The 27830-nt window shown below is 43.6% G+C and overlaps 2 protein-coding genes across 6 annotated transcripts in view; one reads left to right on the top strand and one right to left on the bottom strand.

Annotated features, from left to right (window-relative positions):
• The window catches only part of CFAP95 (cilia and flagella associated protein 95), a 45189-nt gene extending 22384 nt beyond the window's left edge, over positions 1-22805 (bottom strand). Inside the window, exons 1-5 of one of the 4 annotated variants that reach the window (XM_081213887.1) lie at positions 22673-22801; positions 21792-21900; positions 16929-17050; positions 16183-16251; positions 8234-8291 (exon numbers count right to left, since the gene is read on the bottom strand). In XM_081213887.1, coding sequence (XP_081070013.1) covers positions 8234-8291; positions 16183-16251; positions 16929-17050; positions 21792-21900; positions 22673-22776 — 462 coding nt within the window. In that variant the 5' untranslated portion in view covers positions 22777-22801. Of the gene's footprint in view, positions 1-8233; positions 8292-16182; positions 16252-16928; positions 17051-21791; positions 21901-22206; positions 22346-22655 lie in introns of those variants that run through there. The other 3 variants (XM_081213890.1, XM_081213888.1, XM_081213889.1) reach the window with 3 other exon arrangements.
• Positions 22806-23801: 996 nt separating this feature from the next.
• Positions 23802-27830, top strand: part of PTAR1 (protein prenyltransferase alpha subunit repeat containing 1) — a 46265-nt gene continuing 42236 nt past the window's right edge. For both annotated transcript variants that reach the window (XM_081213762.1, XM_081213763.1), the window contains exon 1: positions 23802-23893. In XM_081213762.1, the coding sequence (XP_081069888.1) occupies positions 23808-23893 (86 nt within the window). In that variant the 5' untranslated portion in view covers positions 23802-23807. The remainder of the gene's footprint in view (positions 23894-27830) is intronic.

The raw sequence follows: 27830 nt of genomic DNA, 5'->3' as shown, positions 1-27830 counted from the left end.
TATGGCCTTAGCCTCCGTCGGTGATAGCCACCTCGGGGTCTTGCTTTCAAGTAAGTCCTTGTATTTAGTCCAGACAATAAATAGAGCTTTCCTGACAATGTGGCTTTTAAACAATTTGTGAGACTTTGCCTTGTCGTACCACAAATATGCATGCCACCCATACACATTACTATGCCCTTCTAGATCTAGGACATCAGTGTTTTCCAACAGAAACCATTCTTTCAACCAGCAGAGAGATGCGGCTTCATAGTACAGTCTTAAGTCCGGCAGGGCAAACCCCCCTCTCTCCTTTGCATCTGTTAATATCTTAAATTTTATTCGGGGCTTTTTGCCCTGCCAGATAAATTTCGTAATATCTCTCTGCCACTTTCCAAAACATTCCACTCTGTCCACGATCTGAAGGGTTTGAAACAGAAACAACATTCTTGGCAATACATTCATCTTTACCGCAGCAATTCTTCCCGACAAGGTAAGTTTCAATCTTGACCAAGTTTCCAAGTCCTTTTTAATTTCTGACCAGCATTTTTCATAATTGTCCTTAAATAAATTCAAATTTCTCCCAGTCAAATTAACCCCTAGGTATTTCACTTTTGTAACCACATTTAATTCTGTTTCCTTCTGAAACCCATCTATTTCTGCAGATGACAAGTTTTTTGCCAGAACCTTAGTTTTTTGTTTGTTCAACTTGAATCCCGCCACCCGACCAAACTCAGAAATTAGTTCAAGAGCTCTTTTTGTACTGGTTTCTGGCTCCTGTAGTGTCAAAACCAAATCGTCTGCAAAGGCCTTAAGTTTGTATTGCTTTTCTCCGACCTGTGTTCCCTCCACCAGCTGATCCCTCCTAATCCAGTTCAGTAAAACCTCCAGGACAGAAATAAATAACAAGGGTGATAGGGGGCACCCCTGTCGTGTCCCTTTTTCAATTTTAAACTCCTCCGTCACCACACTGTTTACTATCAATTTAGCCTTTTGTTCTGAATAAATTGCTTCAATACTATTTTGAAACGCCCTTCCCACTCCCATCCCTTCCAAATTTTTCTTCATAAATTTCCAAGATATATTGTCGAAGGCCTTCTCCGCATCTATAAAAATCAAGACTGCTTTTGTATTCATATTTGTCTGAAGTAACTCCAAAACATCAATGATATTCCTAGTATTATCAGACAAATGCCTACCAGGGAGAAAACCTGCTTGGTCCTTATGAATTACTTCATTCAAAACTTTTTTCAGTCTGTTTGCTAAAATATCAGCAAAAATTTTGTAATCCACGTTTAGGAGCGAGATAGGGCGATAATTTCTGAGTTGAGTCTTTTCAGATTCCAGTTTTGGTATCAGAGTGATGAATGCTTCTTTCCACGATTCTGGTGCCCCCTTCCCTTCCATGATCTGGTTGCATACCTCCATTAATGGTTGTATCAAATATTCCATCAAAGTCTTGTAGTATTTGGAGGTAAGCCCATCTGGGCCCGGGGATTTGCCTATTTGCAGATTCTGAATGGCTCTTTCAATTTCCTGTTGTGTTATTCTACAATTCAGGGTTGTTTGTTTGTCTTGTGTTAGTTTTTGCAGGCCATGACTTTTTAAGAAATTATTTATTTCAATCTCTGCTTGTGGTCCTTGGGTGTACAACTTTTTAAAGTATCTCTGGAAACACTTTCTAATTTCTTCTGGTTTCTGAATACATTCTCCTTCAACCTCCAGATTGGTAACAAAGTTCAATTTTTGTCTCTTCTTCAGCTGCCATGCCAGCAGCTTCCCACATTTATTCGCCGACTCAAATGATCTTTGTTTCATCTGTTTAATTTTCCATTCGATTTCTTGGTTTATCAATTTTGTATATTGTACTTGATGAAATTTTATTTCTCTTAAGACCTCTTTTGATTTTGGATTTAATCTCAATTTTCTTTCTCCCTCTCTTATTTTTTCCAAAATCTTGTCCTTTTTACCATTCCAGAGCTTCTTTTTGATGGTGTTCTGTTGTATCAGAAACCCTCTCATAACGGCTTTACTCGCGTCCCAGATTGTCTTCTTTTCCACCGAAGTATTCAAGTTTATTTCAAAATAGTCTTTCAGCGTTTTTTGGGCCTTCTTCACAATCTCCTGATCTCTAAACAAATAGTCATTCATTCTCCATCTGAAGGATCCAGCTGGTGTGAGTCTCAAATCCATTTTCAAGGCGTTGTGATCGGAGCAAGTTTTAGGGCAGGTCTCTATTTTTTTTGTCTTAGGTGCCAGTCCTCTTGATATCCAGATTTGGTCAATTCTTGTCCATGATAGATGGGCCTCAGAGAAGAAAGTTCCCTCCATGCCTAGAGGGTTCTTTGTCCTCCAAATGTCAATCAGGTCCATATTGTCTGTAAGTTCAAAGAAGGTCTTTGGAAGTCTGCCATCCTTGTTCAGGTTTTGGTTTTGTGACTTATCCATGTAGGTAGAGACTACCCCATTCATGTCTCCCATCAAAATGATGTTGGTATAGTCAATATGATCCAGCATTGTCTCATGCAGTCTCTTGTAGAATTCCGATTTCCCATCATTTGGTGCATATATTCCAACTATCAGAAATTTTTCTCCTTGTGATTGTATTTCTATCGCCAAAATTCTTCCTTGTTCATCTTTAAATACCAATTTTGGTGCCAGGTTCTCCTTTGCATAAATCACTACTCCTCTTTTTTTAACCTTGTCTGATGAAATAAACTCTTGGCCTAGTTTCTTATTAATTAACACTCTCCTGTGGAGCCTGGTCACATGCGTTTCTTGAAGACAAATAACGTCCAATTGCTCTTTTCTTAAAATATGAAAAATCTTCTTCCTTTTTTCGGGAGAATTTGCGCCATTTATATTCCAACTAAGTAGCTGCAGAGACATCCTGGATCAATTTATTTGTCAGTAGAGGTATCTCCTTTGTCTTCTTCACCTGGAGGTGGAACCGGGTTAACACCAAACGGGGGAGGTGGCCAGGCTCCTGCTACTCCTTTCCGAAGGTCCTCCCCGTGGTCGTTCAAAAACTTTTCTTGCTCCTCCGCTGTTCTAATTCTTACCTTCCTCTCTTTCAAGGTAAAAGATAGTCCTTGAGGGAATTCCCACCTATAAGGGATTTTATTGTTTCTCAATAGGCTTGCTAGGTCTTTATATGTGGTTCTTAAATCCAAAAGCTGTTTTGGTATATCTCTGAAGATTTCTGCCGTCTTTCCCTGTATCACCAAAGAATTTTTAAAATGTAGGCCGAGTATGTTGTCCTTTTCTTGCTTTGATCTCAAAATGATCAAGCAGTCTCTTGGTTTATCCTTCTTGACCACTCTTCCTAGTCTAAAAGCGGTGACTATTTTAAAGTCCTTATCTTCTGTCAATCCCCAAAATTTGGAGATTTCTGTTGTCAGAAAGCCAATCAAGTCCTCCTTTTCGGATTCTGGAATATTTCTCAATCTGAGATTATTTTCCCTGTTTTTCAATTCTGCCAGGGACAGGTACGCTTGCTGTTCAGTTACCTGTCTGCTCAATGGCCTCACCTCCCCTCTTAATTCCTCTATCCTCTTTTTGTTTTCGTCTGTTTTTGTATTTACTTCTTCAACAAATTTTCGGTTTTCTGTTGTGGCCTTTTCAATACTACTTATTGCCTGTGTATTTTTAGTGACCTGGTCTGTCAATTTATTAATGGAAGCTGTCACCTGATCAAATTTAGCAGATTGTTCATCAAATCTAGCTGCCTGTTCGTCAGCTTTCTTATTTAATGCTGCCAGTTGATCCAATATTTCTTTAGAAATAGGGTCTATCCCTCCAGCAGCCATCTCCCCTAAGGGTGGTTGTATAATTTGTCCTTCTTGCAGACCTGTCACAATTGGAACAGACGATCTGCGTAACTGTCCAGGCAAAGTTGTTTGCACAAGTTCAGATTGTTTTGCTTTCTTTGCAGCTCTTGTTTTTGGTGCGCCACTCATTCCACAGCTGTCCCAGGATCAAGGTCAAATTGTAAATCCCATGGGAAACAATCCAGAGAGAGTAAACATCCAGAAAAAAAACCGGCAGTTCTCAGAGACTGTTGGTTCTATAATCCAGTAGGGGGAGCTCCCAAAAACAAATTTAGAAGAGATGGGTAAAAAGTTTCCGCCATTAAATCCCCACAAAGAAGGAGGAAGAAAAAATAAAAATTAAATAACATCCAAAACAGGGGGATCTTCCATTCAATTTTAACTGCAGAGAGTAATAGTTCTTAACAAAGGTGCATACAACAGTTCCTTTTCTTTTCCAGATACAAAATAGCCCGATCTAGTTTTGTGATTTATATACAGTTACCGCAGTCCGATACAACTTATATCCAAGCAGATCGGGAGCCGGGTTTCGAAACTTTGTAATCCACAGATAGGGAAGAAGAGAGACCACAGTTTTAATCCACTTACGAAACTGTCATAACTTTTTTTTAAGATTTAAACAGTCTAGATCAAGTTTGCAAAGTAAATTCCAACTTCTTTTAAGCTCCTTTCAATGCTTCCGCTTTAGAAAAGTCTTTGCTTGGCACTTTAAACAGAGCCGGAAGACTGACTTCCTTTTTGGCGTCTCCCGCTTTCAGCCGAATTTCACCAAATTAATTCCGAATAAAACTTTAGGTTTCTTACTCACGAGTAAGTTGTTTCAATTCAGTTGTTGAAGGAAGAAAGGTCAGCGCTAATCAGCAGCAGCCGCGCGGCTTCGCTTCCGCGGAAAGAGCGATGGATTCACAGCACCGCTACCCCCTCCACGTTCCGATACCCCTTACGGGGTCTCTTCTGCGTTTCCGAGGTCGCTTCTGGTGCCCGCCGAACCCCACGGCCACGAGCTCACTCTACCCGTGGTTTATCTGGATGGGTCGTCGCTGTGCCGCAGCGCACGACCCTTTTCCGCGGAGCCCCTCTTCAGCAGCTGAAGAGGACCGCCATTGCTGAGCGCGCCGCCTCCGGAAGTCCCTTAACCTCCTCTTCTCCAGGCTAAACATGCCCAGCTCCCTTAGCCGTTCCTCATAAGGCATCGTTTCCAGGCCTTTGACCATTTTGGTTGCCCTCCTCTGGACACGTTCCAGTTTGTCAGTGTCCTTCTTGAATTGTGGTGCCCAGAACTGGACACAGTACTCTAGGTGAGGTCTGACCAGAGCAGAATACAGTGGCACTATTACTTCCCTTGATCTACATGCTATACTCCTATTGATGCAGCCCAGAATTGCATTGGCTTTTTTAGCTGCCGCGTCACACTGTTGGATCATGTCAAGTTTGTGGTCAACCAAGACTCCTAGATCCTTTTCACATGTACTGCTCTCAAGCCAGGTGTCACTCATCTTGTATTTGTGCCTCTCATTTTTTTTGCCCAAGTGCAATACTTTACATTTCTCCCTGTTAAAATTCATCTTGTTTGTTTTTGCCCAGTTCACTAGTCTGTCAAGGTCGTTTTGAAGTGTGATCCTGTCCTCTGGGGTGTTAGCCACGCCTCCCAGTTTGGTGTCATCTGCAAATTTGATCAGGATGCCCTTGAGTCCATCATCCAAGTTGTTGATAAAGATGTTGAATAAGACCGGGCCCAAGACAGAACCCTGTGGCACCCCACTAGTCACTCTTCTCCAGGATGAAGAGGAACCATTGATGAGAACCTTTTGGGTTCGGTCAGTCAGCCAGTTACAAATCCACTGAGTGGTAGCATAGTCAAGACCGCATTTTACCAGCTTCTTTACAAGAATATCATGGGGCACCTTGTCAAATGCCTTGCTGAAATCAAGGTAGGCTACATCCACTGCGTTCCCTTCATCTACCAGGTTTGTAATTCTGTCAAAAAACGAGATCAGGTTAGTCTGACATGACTTATTTTTCAGAAATCCATGCTGACTATTGGTGATCACAGCATTCCTTTCTAGGTGCTCACAGACGGTTTGCTTAATGATCTGCTCCAGAATCTTCCCTGGTATTGATGTCAGACTGACTGGGCGGTAATTATTTGGGTCCTCTCTTTCCCCCTTTTTGAAAATAGGGACAACATTTGCCCTCCTCCAGTCTGCCGGGACTTCGCCTGTTCTCCAGGAATTCTCAAAGATGACTGCCAGTGGTTCTGAGATCACATCTGCCAGTTCTTTTAATACTCTTGGATGCAGTTCATCTGGCCCTGGAGACTTGAGTTTGAAGATATTCCATGATCCCAGCATTGGATCCTCAGTGGCCCAGGGTGTATTTTACCAACTTTGGCTGGTTTGCAACTGCAACTGTTCCTGAATAAGGAGTCCTGCTTTGGTGATCTGTGCTCTGGGAACCTCTCTGTTTGATCACTAATGTATTATACAGGGGGATGCCCTTAAAGACATCCCTAGAAGCTTCCATTCATGAAAAATCTGGCTGCAAGAGTGTTGGCGGGTATAGCTGAGGTTGTTCATATTTCACTTATTTTGAAATATCTACTGCTTATTTGCTTCTAACCCTAATTTAAGGTGCTGGTCCTTACTTTAAAGTCCTAAACGGCTTGGAGTCCAAATACCTGAATAATGGCATCTTGCCATATGAGGATGCCTACGTCTTAAGATTTGTTCCAGTATTGCTCCAGGTACCCTCTTTAGTGGATTATGTTATATAAAGCAGATGTCTTTTTGTACTGATGTGTCAACATTTTAATGTGTTTGCCAAGGAGACACACCTGGTTTTGTTGACTAGTGGGACCATTCCTACTTGCCCAGGTATTTTAGCCTTTTAAAATTATAGATGGTTTTGTTGGGGTTTCTATTTGATTTTGTCTTGTTATATTTTGCTGCATTTTAAAAATTATGTTAATTAGTTTTTATTTGTGCTTAAGTACACTCTCCTGGAATCTTTGTATGACGCATAAGTAAGGAATATTTTAAATTAAATAGTCAAGAAACTATGTGATAGTAGCAGAGATTGAGGAGACATAGAGGGTGCCTCGGCATGCTTAGAAGGAGCTTGAGGAGCCAAGGATGCTCATGGTGGCAAATGCATTTTACACATTAACTTGAAGCAGAACCTTGCACTGGTATGCTTAATGAGATCAAAATGTCCAAAGGATGTGCATATGGTAAAAAAAGGTAAAAGGTAAAGGACCCCTGAAGACAGGAATGCCTGGCGTGCTCTGGTCCATGGGGTCACAAAGAGTCAGACACAACTAACGACTAAACAACAACAAAAGGACCCCTGGACGGTTAAGTCCAGTAAAAGGCAACTATGGGGTTGTGGCACTCATCTTGCTTTTCAGGCTGAGGAAGCTGGTGTTTGTCCACAGACAGCTTTCTGGGTCATGTGGCCAGAATGACTCAACCACTTCCGGTGGTGTCTGACGGGACACCGTGACAAGTGCACATGAGAGAGACAGAAGGACGGGGAGAGGGAGAGAGACAGAGAGTGTTCATCATGATCACAGTTGAAATGTGTACTGACAAACACTTTCCTTTATGAGTTGCCATGGTTACAAAAATATCTGGCCATGATTCCCATTCTGCTAAAATCCCTGGCGCGTAAAGGAAGGGATCCAGAGCAAGCCATGATTCATCCACACACTTTCCTTTCTCATTTACTGGCTTAACTCTGTATTCCACACACACACACACACACACAATTAATCAATGCAATTTAAGTGGTAAAGTTAACATTTCTCACTGCTACTAGAGGCCAACAAATAATACAAGAGGTTTGCAATCCAGTTAAAGATTATGGGTTGTGTTCAAGGTAGCGCCAAGGTTAACATTTTATCAACGCAAGGATTTTTCCTTGCATGACAGAATCTTCTTCCTCCACCCAACTTTGTCCCTAACCCTCTAGAACAGATTTGGGGACAGCACAGGGTGTGTACAGTGGGGTTGGCCCATAAGGTGGGGTGAAGAAACCACTTTGGGCAATGGGTGCCTCCCCTGTCCCCCCACCTCTGCCACCGGCCTGAGTCTGGACATTAGGTTAAGGCCAACAATTACTCAGCACTAGGTAGTGTGGCAGCAGCATGATCAGGGAGGAGCAAGGGCCTCAAACTGTTGCTGTGAGTTCCCACATGCTTTCTCATTCACACATACCCATGGTATGGCTTAATGTTATGTGCAAACTGGGCTGCTATCCAATTTCATTGCTATGTAATATATGTAAAATTGACTATCTTGGGGTGAATCTACATATTTCATTTACCTGGTAGAGCCTGTTTGAAACAACCTCTGAATGGCTACTGTTCTACACATGAAGGCCTTGATGTAAAGCATGGTAGAAAACAACCATTCTGCTCTTATACTTACATATGGTTCATAGTCATATGGTGGAACATAATCTGTTTGGTATGTTGTATCTAGAAACCTGTAACACAGAGAGTATATATTATACCTAGCTTTTGTGTAATGTTTTTAACTTGTCTGTCTCTAAGAGCTCTTAGAAAAACAATTTAAAAGATATAGTTAACGTTGATCTTTTAGTAAGCAAGACCAAAGTAGCGGAAAAAGGTATTTTCAGTGTGTGTTCCCATAGCTGTTAGAGTCAAGTTATACTTTACAGAATATATTCTCCTTTGGATTTGGACCAAATGAGGACTGCTAATTTCCAGAACCCCCACAATTGTTTTTCAGTACTAGGAAAATTTAGCAGCTATGCCTGAGGCACAGGAAGAGTAATACTTCCAGTGAACTGCCAAAAAGTGTCATGCTAATGAAAATAGAAGTATTCCTGTGATTTGTCATATAACATGTTGCACTCGATTGGAATTTTCTGACAGAAGTTGATCTATTCTCAGCCTGTTTTTAATTGGAGAATCCCAAAGCTGATGGCCCAGTTCACCAACACAGCCCACAGCAGAACAGTTCCAGATATGAGTTTTCCAAAGCACTGCTTTTTTGCTGGGACAGTTCTCATGGCCCTTGGCATCCCTATATGGATGAGAGGGTGGCACAGGTAGAGCACTACATTCACATGAACAGTCTTATTTCATACATGTATACAGCTGGAAAGTTCTTGAAGCGATTTAGAGGAAAATTGAACAAACCCACAACTGCTGCCAATCAATTTCAGAATATGGCTCTTAGGAGGGTAGGAATGGATTGTGCCAAGTTGGCATTTGGACAGCCATGGCAGTACAAGGATTGATGTAGGTGGACACTGGAATTTCCAGCCCTGACCCAAAGACTCTGTTTACAATTTTAACAAGTTACAAGAGAATTAATAATAATAATAATAATAATAATAATAATAATAATAATAATAATAATAATTTATACCCTGCCCATCTGGCTGGGTTTCCCCAGCCACTCTGGGCGTCTTCCAACAAAGTATTGAAATACAGTAGTCTGTTAAACATTAAAACCTTCCCTAAAGAGGGCTGCCACCTTCTGCCCCTCACTTAAATCTTATCTCATTCACTTCCAGGACTGGAACCCAGGTGAAGAAAAGTGCCCAATCACAAGAAGGCACGGGTATATTTAGCTTTCCTTGCTCATATGCACCTTTTGATGTAGAAATCAGACCCTACCCAACCCTATACTTGATATATGAACGAGGCAGATACAAGAACTATCAATGTGGCTTCAGTCTTCTCACCTAGTTCAGCCCTATGATGAAAGCAGCAGCAATCATGAATTCATGATTTATTACATACCAAGCCAATAAATAAAACAAAGCATGTTCTGATCATCCTGTAACAAGATCATCTTGTAACCTCTTTTAAAGATGAACTCTGTAAAGTTTGTACTCTGAGCTAGTGACTAACTTTTTAAAATATGTTCAGAGTTGCCATGAAAGGCAAATGATCCAGCTCTAATAAGAATTATAATGTCTAGCTTTCAGGAGAGTTGCAGGGGGATAAATATCAAGTTTATGGGGTCTAGCTAGTTTACCCACTAAAATATTCAACCACACTGCGATCCCACATCCCAGACTCGCAAAGCGGCGCAGGGCTGGCAGGGCAGTGTGAGGATGCAACAGGAACATGTGCCCTTTGGATACATGCCTGTTGCATTCTTGCATCTCCCTGTCAGCTCTGTGCCCAGGGCTTTTCCCGTTGCAAAGAGCCCCCAAGCCCCAAGAAGGAGGAAGAGACGTTGTTGACCCTCCTGGAACCTCCTTGCACCCTGCTCGGCTCCAGTTGCCCCACAGCCTTCCAGTAGGAAAAGGCGCAGGCTGAGAAAAAGCAGGGTATAAATAAGAAGGATGGAAGGCAGGCAGGCACAGCATGCAGCCTTCTCTTCTGTTTTCATGCCTCTGCACCGCCTGAGGGCTGTGAGTGGAGCCCATGGAGGAGCCTGACTGCATCGGAGGCAGCACAGCCACGGAGAGGTAGGGACAACACTGACAGATGGGAGGGGACAACGGTAGCACAGATGAGGCAATTTGGCTGGGTCTTTCCCACTTGGCCCACAATGTGTCTGTGGGGAGAGTGGTGCCCTCAGTGATTAGTCCTCACTTGCTGCACTCCTAGCCCCGCCTACCTGTGAGTAAGACCTGTAATTTACACAGACTAATATTTAATATTTAGTGCCTTCAGGCAGCCTGTTTATTGAGCATCCATCTCAATTTGTTTGCAGGGAGATTAAAAGACATTGGCTGTTTAAGGAACCTTCATTCCGATTTGTCTTCAGGGAGGTGACAAATCAAAGGTAGTGTTAGCCCACACTTTCCAGTGCATTTTCCTGCATGTACCTTGTTGCAAAAAGTCTGATCTTTGGGGGAAGTGGGCTTGTTGTGCAAGACATCCTAGTCAACTATAATGGCACAACCTAAATTTACTAGTACAGTGGTACCTCAGGTTACATACGCTTCAGGTTACAGACTCCGCTAACCCAGAAATAGTGCTTCAGGTTAAGAACTTTGCTTCAGGATGAGAACAGAAATTGTGCTCCGGTGGCGCGGCGGCAGCAGGAGGCCCCATTAGCTAAAGTGGTGCTTCAGGTTAAGAATACTTTCAGGTTAAGTATGGACCTCCGGAATGAATTAAGTACTTAACTTGAGGTACCACTGTATGTGCTTGAATCCTACCTGAAAATAGCAACTGTCTGGAAGCACAGTTAGCCTACTTATCTATTTACCACATTGTCTACAAATACATCTATGCCCAAAGTGATTCTTCAGGAGTTCAGTGGAGCAATGCTATGCCAACCCCCACCCTTCCCAAATAGCAGTTACTGGAACAGGGCAGATGAAGGGCAGCAAGTGACATGGGGCTCTGTAGAAGGACATTTTACTTTAATTACAGCAATATTTTCTTAAAATACAATGCATGTACTTTTGGGGTAAGGGGTTCAATTCTGGATGGGGGAAGGGAGTCAGAGTGCCATGGTCCACAGGTTAGGGGATGCCTTGCCCTGGGTGCTGGCAACCCATGCTACGTTGCTGAGCTACTCACAGAAGTGTCTGCATGCTTGCCCAGCCTGGCTCGGGATGGAACCCATGTGAATGACTGTGCCCACCCTACTTGGGACATCTTGGCTTAAGCCTAGCCATGAATTTAACACCTCTGCTTTAACTGCCAGCTTTGGAATAATCATGCTGAGAGCCTGCCTACCATGTGCACGAGTGACAGCCAGGGCAGATGCAAAGGAAGGAAGCCTCTGGACATACACAGAGGGCTGTAGTCAATGTTAGTCAAACTCAGAGTAGACCCACTCAAATTAAGAGACATGCCTCATTCAAGAACGTAAATTTCAGTGAGTTTAGTCTGAGCAGATGTTACAACCCAGAATGCCTAGGCCCCCACCCCAAGGAGAAATGTAGTCGTAAAGTTACCGACATGGGAGAAAGGAAGGAAGCTTCTAGGCATGCACTGAGTGCAGTATAATTAACTGAGCCTATGTTGTCTGTGCTACCAGACTTCTGTTCTAGTAATGCACTTTTAAATATGAAGTAGAGTTGCAGAAGATGGTGAAAAGCAAGATATATTCTATAGCCAACACAACAGTTTCTAAATGTAGAATTTTAATGTTTTACTATCTATGCAGTCTGTCAATATCTGTATTATAAACATTTATCAACACCATATTCTTAGGAAATAAATATGGTGAATCAGATGCTGATAAAATTAAAACTTAACATACTTTTGTTTCACCAGAAGTTGTTTCCTGCATCTGCTCCCTAGTCTTGGATATAATCTTGCCCTCCTTTGCTCTCAGATTTAATTCAATTTATTTTTTAAAGTAGCATTGGCCTTCTGGATTTGATTTACTGCTCCACTGCCTTTCTGTTTAGGGTCATTTAATTTGCTGTTTTCAGTTTTAAAGCCTCTCTCAAATGTTAATGCTAGTCATCTACTTTCCTCAAGTCTCAGTCACAATGCTAATCATTTTTAAAGTTTATGTTTTGGAACATAAATTGCTTGTAATTCTAGTAAGGTAAATACTGCAGCTTTTTTTATTCAAAACAAAAGCAGACAAAACCAGTTACTAGCCAGAAAACCTTTTAGAAGAAAATTATACTTTCCTCAAAAAAGATCTCAAAATGTTTACATAAACCCATGAGCTAAAAGCCTGATTTGCATACCACAGTCAGCCAAACTATGGCTTCCTGGGACCATGCAAATCTGCAGGTTCCAAGGGAGGAGCTCATAGCCAGTTTGCTCCACGTCTGTCTTTTCTACTTCCACAAAGCACTGAAGCTGGGCTTAGCATATGGTGTGAACAAGCTCTCTCCTTGCTAACCCAGACTGTGCAGCCAAGGTTTATTCCTCAGACCCATTTTCTTTTGCATACACAAATGAACAGAAAGTGGAAGTGCTATGACAGAACATACAACCATTTATTTGGGACTATTCCAGTAATGACACTAACATCACTTACAGTGAGATCCTATACTGTACATGTATTCCCGGGTACTGAATCCTTAATTGCCAGGGAAATATTTCACTGGGTCATGGTCAAAAGCAACAGAAAACTTCTCATTGTGTTTCAAAATACAAAATTATGCCAGAAACAGACCAGACAAGAAAGGAGGAGGAGTGGCGTTATATGTCAGGGATGTGTATACCTGTGAAGAGATCCAAGATTTAGAACCTCAAAGCCAAAGTGAGAGCATTTGGGTCAAAATTAAGGGAGAGAAGAATAACAGACCTCATTGTGGGAGTTTACTATAGATCCCCAAGCCAAACGGAGGACATAGATGATGCCTTCCTGGAACAGATGGCCAAGCATGCAAAAGGAAGGGAGATAGTAGTAATGGGGGACTTCAATTACCCGGATATTTGTTGGATGTCAAACTCAGCCAAGAGCATAAGGTCAAACAGATTCCTCACTGGCCTTGCAGACAACTTCATTGTCCAGAAAGTGGGAGAAGCAACAAGAGGAACAGCCATTTTAGATCTGGTCCTAACCAATGTTGATGACCTGGTTAGTGGGGTAGAAGTGGAAGGATCATTAGAAGAAGAAGAAGAGTTTGGATTTGATATCCCGCCTTTCACTCCCCTTCAGGAGTCTCAAAGCGGCTAACATTCTCCTTTCCCTTCCTCCCCCACAACAAACACTCTGTGAGGTGAGTGGGGCTGAGAGACTTCACAGAAGTGTGACTGGCCCAAGGTCACCCAGCAGTTGCATGTGGAGGAGCGGAGACACGAACCCGGTTCCCCAGATTACGTGACTACCGCTCTTAACCACTACACCACACTGGCTCTAGTGATCATGCTCTTCTGAAGTTTACTATACAGCGGAAAGGAGCAGCCAAGCATACTAGGACTCAATTTCTTGACTTTAAGAAAGCCGACTTCATAAAACTTAGGGAAGTGCTGGGTGAGATCCCATGGACAGTAATACTAAAAGGAAAGGGAGTTCATGATGGCTGGGAGTTTGTTAAGAGGGAGATAGTAAAAGCACAACGTCAGGCAATACCAATGAGGCGGAAACATGGAAGGTGCCTAAAGAAGCCAGGGTGGCTATCTAAAGAACTTTTAACTGAGTTAAGATTAAAAAAGGATGTGTACAAAAAATGGAAAAGGGGGGAAACCACCAAAGAGGAATTCAAACAAATAGCCAGCACGTGTAGACACAAAGTCAGAAAAGCTAAAGCACAGAATGAACTCAGGCTTGCTAGAGAGGTTAAAAGCAACAAAAAAGGCTTTTATGGGTATGTTCGTAGCAAAAGGAAGAACAAAGAAACAGTGGGGTCACTCAGAGGAGAAGATGGTGAAATGCAAACAGGGCACACAGAAAGGGCTGAACTCCTCAATGCCTTCTTTGCCTCAGTCTTCTCCGATAAAGAAAACAATGCCCGACCTGAAGAATTTGGAGCAAATGATTCAGCAAAGGAAACACAGCCCAGAATAACTAAGGAGATAGTACAAGAATACTTGGCTAGTTTAGATGTATTCAAGTCTCCAGGGCCAGATGAACTGCATCCAAGAGTATTAAAAGAACTGGCAGATATGATCTCAGAACCACTGGCAGTCATCTTTGAGAATTCCTGGAGAACAGGCGAAGTCCCGGCAGACTGGAGGAGGGCAAATGTTGTCCCTATTTTCAAAAAGGGGAAAAGAGAGGACCCAAATAATTACCGCCCAGTCAGTCTGACATCAATACCAGGGAAGATTCTGGAGCAGATCATTAAGCAAACCGTCTGTGAGCACCTAGAAAGGAATGCTGTGATCACCAATAGTCAGCATGGATTTCTGAAAAATAAGTCATGTCAGACTAACCTGATCTCGTTTTTTGGCAGAATTACAAGCCTGGTAGATGAAGGGAACGCAGTGGATATAGCCTACCTTGATTTCAGTAAGGCATTTGACAAGGTGCCCCATGATATTCTTGTAAAGAAGCTGGTAAAATGCGGTCTTGACTATGCTACCACTCAGTGGATTTGTAACTGGCTAACTAACCGAACCCAAAGGGTGCTCATCAATGGTTCCTCTTCATCCTGGAGAAGAGTGACTAGTGGGGTGCCACAGGGTTCTGTCTTGGGCCCGGTCTTATTCAACATCTTTATCAACAACTTGGATGATGGACTCAAGGGCATCCTGATCAAATTTGCAGATGACACCAAACTGGGAGGGGTGGCTAACAACCCAGAGGACAGGATCACACTTCAAAACGACCTTGACAGATTAGAGAACTGGGCAAAAACAAACAAGATGAACTTTAACAGGGAGAAATGTAAAGTATTGCACTTGGACAAAAAAAATGAGAGGCACAAATACAAGATGGGGGACACCTGGCTTGAGAGCAGTACATGTGAAAAGGATCTAGGAGTCTTGGTTGACCACAAACTTGACATGAGCCAACAGTGTGACACGGCAGCTAAAAAAGCCAATGCAATTCTGGGCTGCATCAATAGGAGTATAGCATCTAGATCAAGGGAAGTAATAGTGCCACTGTATTCTGCTCTGGTCAGACCTCACCTGGAGTACTGTGTCCAGTTCTGGGCACCACAGTACAAGAAGGACACTGACAAACTGGAACGTGTCCAGAGGAGGGCAACCAAAATGGTCAAAGGCCTGGAAACGATGCCTTATGAGGAACGGCTAAGGGAGCTGGGCATGTTTAGCCTGGAGAAGAGGAGGTTAAGGGGTGATATGATAGCCATGTTCAAATATATAAAAGGATGTCACATAGAGGAGGGAGAAAGGTTGTTTTCTGCTGCTCCAGAGAAGCGGACACGGAGCAATGGATCCAAACTACAAGAAAGAAGATTCCACCTAAACATTAGGAAGAACTTCCTGACAGTAAGAGCTGTTTGACAGTGGAATTTGCTGCCAAGGAGTGTGGTGGAGTCTCCTACTTTGGAGGTCTTTAAGCAGAGGCTTGACAACCATATGTCAGGAGTGCTCTGATGGTGTTTCCTGCTTGGCATGGGGTTGGACTCGATGGCCCTTGTGGTCTCTTCCAACTCTATGATTCTATGATTCTATGCCAATGCATTTAATGAAGAAATGGGTACTCCAGTCTTCTTAAGCAGTTTCAAGGTATCCTATGCAAGTATTGGAAGCAAACTCAAGAGGAAAATAAGATATCACAAGATTTTTAACAAAGCAGCATGGAGAGGAAACATTCGTATTTTTCCTTGCTTGAAAATAAAAAATATGATTAATATTCTAATGCAAAATACAACCACTAAAATAATTAACTAAGTTGGAACTGAAACTAGTGCACACATGTCCCATGTTATCCAATGCAAAAACAGTGGTTGTTAATTACTTCTCTGTGAACACTATAGATCTTTCCAACCCTTAAAATGCAGTACAGAATCTGATCATAAATTATCTAGTTATTACAATTTTGCAAATACTAACATTTTAAAGTGATCTGGAGAGTGACAGGGCAATACGGCTCCAGGACCTGTTTCAGGTAACCCTGTCTCCCTGCAAAAAAGAGAGTTTTTCAGACTTCAAGCAAAACAATAAAGCATTAAGCAAGTCAGATATTAAGTGTTTTATGATGAATTCAATTCCCATGAGTGGGTGGGTATTAAATAAATGATCAGTAGTCATTGGATCAAACTCTGTTATTAAGAGACATTATTGCCACAATGTTTTCATGCTACAATAAAATGCTGTTGTTTTTGACACAGTTGTAGGGTTATCACACGGCATTTTTGCAAGTGGTCACTACTGCTCTCTACTGGATGAAATGTGACAGATGGGTTCAAACATTTATTTATTTTTAAACTTTACTGCTTAGCAGTCGCTGAAGAGCAAAACTATTCTCATCCTGACAAATGTCTCTAGTATAGAGCATAACTTTCCATCTCAACAGCACAAAGAGGCAAGGTACAACGTTAATTCTGAACTAAACAAATTTAATGGAGGATGCCAGTTTCTCATTCTACTTTTGATGAACTACCACCTCTATCACAGATACTTTGGAGCAAATGTAGAAACTATTGGCATCCAATATTAATGGCACTCAAATGTTTGCCGTACAAATAGCGTAAGATATGAAGAAAAAGGGGGTGAAAACAGGAATTCACAATGTGCTATATCCTATAATGCAGTATTATTTGAATACTGAGTATGGATTCAAAAGCTTCCAGAAATACCTGCCAATAACAGCTATTTCAAAATTATCTTCATCCAACAGAGACTTCCTAATGTCTAGCTCTTTATATTCTTTAATTCTGTAGGGTTGAGACAAATGATCTTCATATGTGGTTACCCATTTCTAAATGGAAATGCAACAGAGAAAGGAATGGGTTTTAGAAACACACCAGCTGTCAACTTATTAAATGTAATGAAAAATTATATGTGCTTTTATATGCCAATTATTCTTATGGATGTAGAGTATTTTTCTGGAAGAAGTTCCTGATCCTGCCATTATACTTCTCCTCCTCATCATGCTTCACCCCTGCTTCACTCCTCTCCCTTACTGATCCAACCGTGTAGCCCCATCAAACTTACCATGACCTATCTAGCCTGACAAGCATAAGACATGGATAGGCTTCTAGAAGCAAGCCGAACCCCATCCTTCCTTGGCCTGTGTCAATGATTTCATGGGAGGGCAAGGAGTTTCAGAAATCCCTTTCACCTCCTTGGCCTTAGACCCATTATGCTGTGAGTTGAATTTGCTTCCAAGAGATGCATGTAAGGAATGAGTCCACCACAGCAATTAAGAAACTGATTCCAATCATGTTGAAAATAAATAATATTTCCACACCTTAGGGAGCTTTAGATTAGAGAGGAAATAATCTAATAATCTGCATGTCATATTGGCTGCCCTCTGCTTTTTTGAGGTTTGGAGGATCAGAATGTGACAGAAAATTGCGGAACAGCTATTTTATATATCAATACTTTAAAACTGGCACGACCCACACACCCATTTAGTTGAATGAATTGATAAAAGGTATACTATTCTTGCATGATGGCTCTACCACCAACTATATGGTCAAGACATACGTTAATACAGTCGTACCTCCGTTTACGTAACCCTCTGGTTACGTAAACTTTGGGATGCACGCGCGGCAAACCTGGAAGTATTTTACGGGTTTCGCCGCATGTGCGCGCGCAGAAGTGGTCCTCAGGTTGTGGAAACCTTGGGATCGAACTGGACCTCCAGAACAGATCCCGTCTGCAACCGGAGGTACCATTTTAATTCACTTACAATTAAATCAGTGTATAGGTTTGTATCAACTGCTATAATACTATAATATCAGTTTTTGGATTTGATTTGAACTGGCCTCAGAAAGTTAAGCAAGGAGTATATTCAGATTAATCTGATTCCATGAAAATCAAGGTGTGCTAAACTCTGCAACTCTCTGCTTTAAGAATTATGCTGGCTTTCACATTCCCAGCAGGCTGCTCCTGCATCTTATTCACCCTTCCAACTTCACCTGGTTTGTACTACATTTATAATAATTATTATTTGTTGAATCAACACTCAGGGCTTATCCACACTTCCCCTTCTCCCACTGCTTTCCCCTGGGGAAAACCGCTGTTTAGCACTCAACTGGAACAAATAGCAATTCTGGTTTTCCCTGGAGGTAAGGCACGGGGGAAATCACTCGGGCCCGTGCCTAGAAAGCTCCGGTCAACTGGAAAACTGCTTGGATGCATGCTTTCTAGTCATGACATAAGCGAAAGTGTGGACGAGCCCAAACAGTTGACTCATGTGTGAATGGTCTCCATCTCCCACCGCCAATGAAAACTAATCAATGAATGGATAAAGAACCTACCCACATGACACTGACACAAAAATCTTGCATGTACATGATGTAAAATAATGAAAGTTCACTACCCCACCCCTGTACATCTTTTCTCCCTCAACCTCATACTCTCTATAACTTTGGTGTCTCACATCAAAAGTACACTAGTGGTCAACATTGTAGAAACCTGTTGGAAAAACTGTATTTCTGAGGTTTGATGGCTTATAACACCACTTTTTTTGGAGTAATACCATAAAGTTATATATCAATGGAAAGATAATTTAATGAAGAATGCAATGCAATAACTTTTATGAAGGATTATTTATTACAAGAGAAGTCATAAAGAAGAAATGTGAAACACATAGAAAAAATTAGATATACAAAAATTCTCACCAGTTTCCTGAATTTGGCTGCTTTCCCAGGGCACTGGACCCCAATTGTGCAAGTTTTCAGGGATAATATGGGGGTAATTATCCCTGCCGACCCACCCCCCAGGGTAGGGGGGCTTGCCATCACCTTGTCCAATAACTGCCGCTCACTACAGAATGCAGGGTCAGGGACACTGAGCACTGCACAAACTGGAAACTCTCCAGAGTCATCGCCATGAGCGGGAGGATCCCTGTTCCTCAAAAAACTATTAAAATTCAGACTAAGAAACAGGCGTGTTCTGGAATGAAGGCAATAAAAAAGACCTGCTAAATAAATCAGTCACTGGGTGCCAAGGCTTTGATCTGAAAAGGACTTTCATTGTTGTGCTGTGATTTAAGTGAGGTGAGCGGTAGTTTCTGTTTCTACATTTCTACATTTGTTACTTCATGATTTGGCAAACCTCACCAAGAAAGAATCAACTATCTAAATGAAATGCAGGAGGAATGGTAAAATTGGAGAATTTGATGCTTGATCGCACGGTCCTCTGTGGAGAGCTCCAATTAGAACTGGCAAAAACAAGATCAGATATACATGTGGCTTGGGTTGAGAAAAGGGCGCAGGCTGTGGTGCAGGAGAAAAAGAAACGGCCTCCCCTCCAGGAGAGGCTGAAGATAATCGATGGATTATAATTGGGGGATTTTTCACACAAAAAACTGCATTTGCTGCATTAATGTCAAAGTGAGGGTGAATCTTTGATCCTCGCGAGCTTTCCCTAGGGCCCAGGGAGAGCAAGCTTGGATTTCAGAGGAACCTAACAATTACTGATTGTGCAATATACCCTATGGCCCTGCTTTTCTACGCAAGACTCATATTTGGAACATCAGCTCGTTAAAAGACCTAAAAGATTGTTGTGCCATAAATCTTACTAAAAGAAGGAGAGCTGGAAGAGAGCCCAGAACCCTTGACGATAAGACTGTGGAATAAAAAGGGGGGAGCAACCAGGGGGGACTGTGCTGAAAACCAATCGATGGATAACAACACAAAATAAAATGCCTCTTGCATGATAATAGACATATGGATTTGCTAAACGCGACTGAAAATCATACAGCAGTGAATGTGATATAAGACAATGGGATAAGATTAGAATTATGAAATTGGAAAAAATAAAAGAAAGCAGGAACAAGGGAAATAAACTTTCTCCCAACAGCCAGAACATGGGAAGTGCTCTTGAAAATTTTAATTTGGAAAGTATAATTGGCTTTACTGTTTGTATTATGATGTGGCATTTGATTTGTTACCAATTGGAATGTTATTAACTGAAAATTAATTTTTAAAAAATTATACAAAAATTATCACCATGTCAGTTAATACTTAGTTGGGTAACCTTTAGCTTTAATTATGGTCTTACAACGCCTTCCCATGGAGTGAACCAAGTTTTTTCGTTCTGCAGCTGTAATAATGTGAAACCAAGATTGAATTATTGCCTCTATTAATTGGGTTTGTATTGCTGGCTCCATAGATTTTCAATTGGGTTAAGGTCTGGGCTATGTATTTGGGGGCATTTACATTCCCATTAATGATGCAAATTCTGCCCAAACCTTTTGCTGTCATACAACCCCAGATTACAACACATACCTGGGTGTTTCACTGTAAGTGTAATGTAAGTAGGATGTAAATCTCCAATTCTCCTCATGTATTTCATGCCATCACTACCAGGCAAGGACATTTTGGTCTCATCACTCCAAATAACACTGTCCCATTATTCCACCGTCCAATTAACATGGGTTTTAGCTCAGTTTAATCTTTTAAACCTTTGTTTAAGAGATAAAAATGGCTTTTTCCTTGGAATTCTAGGATTTAGACCATATTCCAAAAGTCTGCACCAAACAGTCCTTGCACTCAACTTCACATTACATTACACCATGTCATCTTATATACACCCAGATAATTTTCTTTTGTCACGTAGGCACAGTCTTTCAATTCTTCAGCAGAGCTGTCTGGGCTCCATGCAATCAGAGAGGGTGCTTCGGAGCCAGACAGTGAATAGCCCTGGTTAACTCCGCATTCCAGCCGGCCACCATCTGAAAGGCCATCAGCATAGTATAAAACATCCCCTACCACTCTCTGGAAACCATTTGGATCCATTAAGTGGTGGGGTGTTATGAGCCATCAAACCTCGGAAATACACTTTTTCAAAAAGGTTTCCACAATTTTGGCCACTAGTGTAACATCCGCAGAAAGGACTCTTAGAACCTAAAGCAGAGATGCTGTATGTACTTCTGTTACCCAAGAAAATCTTCAATAAAAACAAAAAACAATATAAAAAGTAATTGTATTTAGATGGGCTAGTTATTGGAAAGTTCTGCCTGCTGGTTTCTGATGGCTCTTTTACACATACAACATCATGTATCATGCATGAAAGGAGAATACTAAGCACCTTCTGGCGAACCCGAGCAGCGCACAGAAACGCTGTTTACCTTCCCGCCAGAGCGGTACCTATTAATCTACTTGCACTTGGACGTGCTTTTGAACTGCTAGGTGGGCAGGAGCTGGGACTGAGCAATGGGAGCTCACCCTGTCATGGGGATTTGAACCATCGACCTTCCAATTGGCAAGCCCAAGAGGCTCAGTTGTTTAGACCACAGCGCCACCCACATAGGATTGGGCTACTGTATTAAGACTTTTTTTCAGTCACACAATCCTCCCCATTCCATACAACAACCAGCTTTTGAAACTAAGACAATTTTAAATAAGTTATATTGCTACTGAAATTTGTTTTAAAAATATTTCTAATTATTCTTCATATTCAAATACAAGGAATAATATTTTGACAGCTAATTAAAGTTATACTCCTGCCCTGTTTATAGGCATGAAAGAGGAAAGACGTTTTCTTACCTCATCTATGGTTCCAAGTCGCCAATAGGTGGAGCGACATAAGTTTTTAGAGCCCAAAGGAATTTCATGTATGTCATAGTCCTTAGGTTCTGCTTCTCTCTTGTAGTACCTTAAAAAAAACAACACGGTAATAAGTTAGATGGGGGCTACCAAAGAAGCACACGCAACAGACTCCTACCCGGATGCGCACGCCATCTGCGCAAGATCCAGCACATTCCGGGGGGGGGGGCACTTTCAGAGTTTTTAGGGTGTTACTTGAAGCACTACAAACAACTGAAACCATTTCAACCACAGGCTGCGCCAGAACATGCACGCCCAACCGGCATGGGAAAACCCGTAACTCGAGCAGCCCCGCGCTCGCCCCGGAGCCCGGGAACCTCCCGCCTTCGCGCGCCTCCGGGAGCCTTTCCCTCACCAGCGGTGCACCAGGGTGGGCCTCCCGTAGTCGGCGCAGGGCGAGCGCAGCGTCAGCGCTCCCCGCCGCTCCATCACGTCCGGAGGGCCCAGCTCCATCGCGGCCGCCCCTCAAGCGCCGGCTCCTCTCGCCGCCTCACAGGCCTCCTCGCCGCGCCTGGTCGCCGGGGCAACCGCAGAGGCTTCGCCATCGCTCCGCCCCGAGAACGGAACTTTTTATTCCGCGGTTCTTCCGCGGCCGACTCAGTGCCGGGAAGGGGGCAAAGGCCCGGCCAGGCAAGCGAGGCGACCCGAGGCAGCAGCCTTCTTTAGCAGAGCCCCAGCAAACCCTGTGGAGCTGCTGCTCTGAAAAATATAACCACCTCGGTGTGGTAGGAATACGTGGTAAAAACACCCTGTGCGTGAGAAGCCCGCGCGCATCCCAGGCTGGTTGTGGTAATCCTCGCTGGCTGGCGAATGAAATTCACTCTGCACATGCACAGAGGCACTGTTGTGTCGATCGCTTCATTGCTACATCCAGGTTGCTGGATGTAGGGCCTAAATTCAACCAAGGCTCAAAGGGATGCAGCATTTCGGACTAAATGAACTCCTTGTGTATAAGGGGATTCCCTGCGCGTCACGTGAGTAAGCGGGTGCTTTCACCTGCCCAGTCGCTCGAAGGGATCCCTAGGTGTCAGGGCAGCTACAGTGGATCTCCGTTTGCCCTACAATTCCTCCCGGCGCCTTCAGCGGGCTCAAGCCCCAGTCATGGGCTGTGTCGGCCAGATAGACAGTGACAAAGATGTAACTGTTCATAATTTATCTTGTGAAGCGCCCTGAATTATATGGATTTGTAGTATACAAAATTAATTTTAAAAAATTAAATAAACCCCAATCCCCAACTCAATTCCAGGGTACATTGTGAAAGACTTTAGCATGCTAATGTCAACTTCCCCCCCACCCACCCAACATATCAGTAATCCCTGTCTCCAGGAAGCACATTGAAATGTATCGCTCTGAAACAGAAAGGGCGAGATTGCACCTTGCACTGGCGGTGATTTCCAGGCAAGACTGCAATACAAAGCAGGCCTGCAGTTAAATACTGTCATAGATTTTTTTTTGGGGGGGGGAGGCTAGGATTTTGATTGGGATAGGGATGCAAGCACAAGCTGCAGAGCTGTGCCTTGGGGAAGAGCAGCCCTGTTCCCAGGACGGAGGAGGAGCGGGAGGGGGCCGGGATCCGGCTCCGGGGCTCCCGGGCTGCCCCGCCGTGGGAAGCCGGGAGGGGTCCCCCGGCCAACGAAGCCTCTTCGGGGAAGCCCCGCCCGCCTCTGCCGCGGGACCCCTGGCTGGGGCGGCGGCCGTGCGAGGCGGCTTCCTCTCGGGAGGGACGGAGGGGCGCCGCCCACGGACCCGCTCTCTGCCCCGAGGGAACTGGCGGAGGGCGACGAGGAGGCGCCTAGTCCCGCCGCGAGGCTTCGGCGGAGCCGGCCTTGGTCGCGTTCCCTCCCGGCTTCCCCGAGCTCGGCGCTCCGCCCCGCGGCGCCGCTGACCCGGATGCGCTCGGCTTTCCCGGCCCGCCTCTGCCCGCGCGAGAGCCGAGAAGGAGGCCGGCGGCCCGCCATGGCCGAGTCCCCGGAGGAGGTGGCGGTGCTGGTGCAGCGCGTGCTGAAGGACCTGCGCAACGCCTTCCAGCGCAACCCGCACATGTGAGTCCGGCCTGCGCGCGCTCCCTCCCGGGAGGGAATGGCCTGCCCCCCCCCCCCAGCTCAGCCGGAGAACAGAGAACATCCTGGGCCAGGCAGCCGAGAGAGCCCTAAGCGGGGGGCGGGGGGGGCGGTTCAGTTCTCCGCGTACCTGGTTGCAAAGCTTTCCCTTGCGAGCCTCAACTGCCTCTTGTCAGAGACAGCGCGAGAGAAGGCGGCGCTCCGCCATGGAGATTTGCCCGAAGAAGAAGAAGATCGCAGTGTTGGTCTCTAAAGCACATTTCCCTTTTTAATGGCTCGGCGTTAATGTACTTTGGCAGTATCCCTCTCTTCATGGGATTTCAGATAGGCGTTTCGTCTCGTGATGGCCTCGGTCGTGGGTGATCTAGCTGAGATTTCTGCATTGGAGAGGGTTGAGCTGGATTACCTTCAGAGTCCCTCCCAACTCCACAATTCTATGAATCATTAGCCAAAATGGGCAAATTGGGAGAGAAGAAAGGGGAGGAGACCCTCTGGATCATTAGCATGGATGTCTTTTACCAGTTAGAATAACTTGTGTAAGATCCCATTTCAGATCTGTGGTGGTGATGATGATGATAATTTATTATTTGTACCCCGCCCATCTGGCTGGGTTTCCCCAGCCACTCAGGGCGGCTTCCAACAAAAATTAAAAATACATTAAAATGTCACACATTAAAAACTTCCCTGAACTTCTAAATGTCAGGTAGTTGTTTTTGTCTTTGACATCTGGTGGGAGGGTGTTCCACAGGCCGGGTGCCGCTACCGAGAAGGCCCTCTGCCTGGTTCCCTGTAATTTGGCTTCTTGCAGTTGAGGGAACCGCCAGAAGGCCCTCAGAACTGGACCTCAGTGTCCGGGCAGAACGATGCGGGTGGAGATGCTCCTTCAGGTATAGATAGATGGGTGTTTAGCTCCTAAGGTCTCAACTTTTAAATTTTGCTCTGGAATTTGATTAATGTATAAGAAAATATATTTATATCCTCAGTTTCAAAGATGACAATTATTGAGGTCAACATGCTGAACAAATTCAAAATGCTATTAAAAATAATAAAAGCATGCAACACTTTCTCTGCTTTTTAAATTATTTGATAATTACTACAGGGCCCACCACATATTAAAGGAAATATGTGTCCTTTTTCTCCATCTGTGTCTCCATAGGGACCACCATGGCATATGGAGGGGAGTCATATGTCTGGAAGCAGGCAGTAAAAATGCACAATTGGGAGCTTTGATTGGCACATTTTAAGATAAATGTCTTCCTTCTGTGTGTTATGATGATAGCTGCATAGGCAGATGGTAGACAATCAGAAATGCGTTCTTAGTAATGTGTGAAGTAGCTCTGAGAATTAGATGGTGGCATTATGCATCTGTTAGATATGCGTAGGTCTGTTCAGCGGTGGAGTAAGCTGATTGGGCGCCTGGGGTGGCGCGCTTACTCTGCGCCCAGGGGCGGGGCCAGTCAGGGCAGGACGCTCCGAGCAGTCTGCCTGCTTCCTCCCCCTCAGCCGCCCTACAGCTGAGGGGCAGGCGGTGGGCAGACCCTTTGGGGCAGCGCGGAACCTGCGGGCACCCAAACCACCGCGTGTCTCTGGCGCGCTGCAGGCCCCGTGGTGAGTGCCGCCTGGCATTTTGTCACCCTCCTCAGTGGTGATACCTGGGGTGGCCCACCCACACCGCACCCCATTCTCTGCCCCTGGGTCTATTATTTTGAAGAGACGGATACTTTTTACAGTGTCATCCTTACAGGGTTTATAATACAGGTTGCTATAAAGTGAAAATTGAGAATAAGGACCCATTCTGAGATTCTTAAATCTCCTTGTAGAACTTATTGGAAAGGAGAACACCCTCTTGCGCATCCTGTATCAGCAGGTGACTGGGGGTAGACTTTGTAACTGGGCCAGACTCTAGAACGGGCTTCCTCAACCTCAGCCCTCCGTATGTTTTGAGACTACAATTCCCAGCATCCCTGACCACTGGTCCTGCTAGCTAGGGATCATGGGAGTTGCAGGCCAAAAACATCTGCAGGGCCGAGGTTGAGGAAGCCTGCTCTAGAATGTAGGAAGCTACCTTATTCATCTATATAGTCAGACCATTATTCTTGCTCTGGATTGTCAACACTGTTTGGTGGAGGTTCTCCAAGCTTCCAGGTGGCAAATCTTTGCTAGTTCTACTGGAGATGCCAGAGTTGGATCTGGCACTGTCTGCATGCAAAGCAGCTGCTAAGGCTCCATTCTGAGAACAGAAAGCTTACTAATGAGTCAATTAACAATATCCTAAAGTAGTCCCAAAGTCCAGAAAGACATCTACTTCTGCTTCATTGACTATGCAAAAGCCTTTGACTGTGTCAACCACAGCAAACTATGGCAAGTTCTTAAAGAAATGGGAGTGCCTGATCACCTCATCTGTCTCCTGAGAAATCTCTATGTGGGACAAGAAGCTACCGCCACATTATTGTGGATGTAATTTGTTTTAAACTGTTGTTGTAAAGCCACCCAGGGACCGTATGGTAATAAATAAAGTAATAATATAATAGGAAAAATAAAAAAATTCCTTCCAGTAGCACCTTAAAGACCAACTAAGTTAGTTCTTGGTATGAGCTTTCGTGTGCATGCACACTTCTTCAGATACTTCTTCAGTGTGTATCTGAAGAAGTGTGCATGCACACGAAAGCTCATACCAAGAACTAACTTAGTTGGTCTTTAAGGTGCTACTGGAAGGAATTTTTTTTATTTTGACCTTAGCATAGGGACTTTCTCAGGATAAAGTGGGTCAGAAACTCTGTTTATCGGCTTGTCCTTGGAGGAAGCATGGGATAAAAATAAATATAATTAATAATAATTAGAATGTTCTGTAGCTGATAATTTTTTATTCAGCAGCTCAAAATTGTGTGCTCAAGTCTTAGCATGCTGAAAATTGCTTTGTCTTTATTCTTTTTAAACAAATGAACTAAATGGCCTGTTTCCATACTCCCTGCAGTGGAACAAAATAATGCACACAAGAATTTATTTGCATATAAACTAGTAAATTTGTATGACAAACAAATGAAACAAATTGCAAGCAATATTCTGTATATGCCTGTAACACTGAATGAAAAAGGGTCCTCCTTAATGTTGGTAACAACATTAAGCATATTTGCCGTTTAAGTCAGTGAGACTTCCAATATCAGAATTGTGGCTGGCTGGCTGATTTCAGTGGTAACAGTCTTGCAGAGGACTGACACTTCTGCACTTGAAGACATACTTTGCATAGAAACTTTAATGAATATGATAGACCTGAATGACAGTCAGAAGGGCATCTCCAGATGATCAAAGTGACCAGGCTGGTGTATGAGGGACAAGGCCATGGGCACATTAGGGTTTTATATACTCCACCAGTCATACCTTGCACTGAGCCTGGTCCTAGCAGTCACCGCAGGGTTTTCTGGAGTGGCTGCAGCCAAAAGCTGGGCTGCTGCATTCTGCACTAGCTGCGGTTTTGGAACCAACCTCCAGGGTAGCCCTGCAGAGAGATCATCACAACAGTCCCGTCTGGAGGTTACTATGGGCCTGCGCCACTGTGGCTATGCTACCCCTGTCCAGGGATGGCCATAATGTGTGTTCCAGCCAAAGCTGGAAGAAGGCATTCTTGGCCAGGGGGGTCTCCAGTGACCAGGATAATAATAATAATAATAATAATAATAATAATAATAATAATAATAATAATAATAATAATTTTTATTTATACCCCGCCCTCCCCAGCCAAGGCCAGGCTCAGGGCGGCTAACAAGCAATAATAAAAACAAGTTGAATGATTACAACTTAAAAACAAAATTAAAATACAACATTAAAATATTCTTAGAGGAGCCCAAGTTATGTACCTGCTGCTTCCAGGAGAGGGCAACTCTGTCAAGAGCAGGCAACATGCCAACCTCCTGAATTTGGG

The sequence above is a fragment of the Podarcis bocagei genome (genome assembly GCF_964188305.1).
Source record: "Podarcis bocagei genome assembly, chromosome: 11".
Classification (NCBI taxonomy): Eukaryota; Metazoa; Chordata; class Lepidosauria; order Squamata; family Lacertidae; genus Podarcis; species Podarcis bocagei.
The sequence above is the reverse complement of the archived record's forward strand: the minus strand, read 5'-3'. Positions and strand labels throughout refer to the sequence as shown.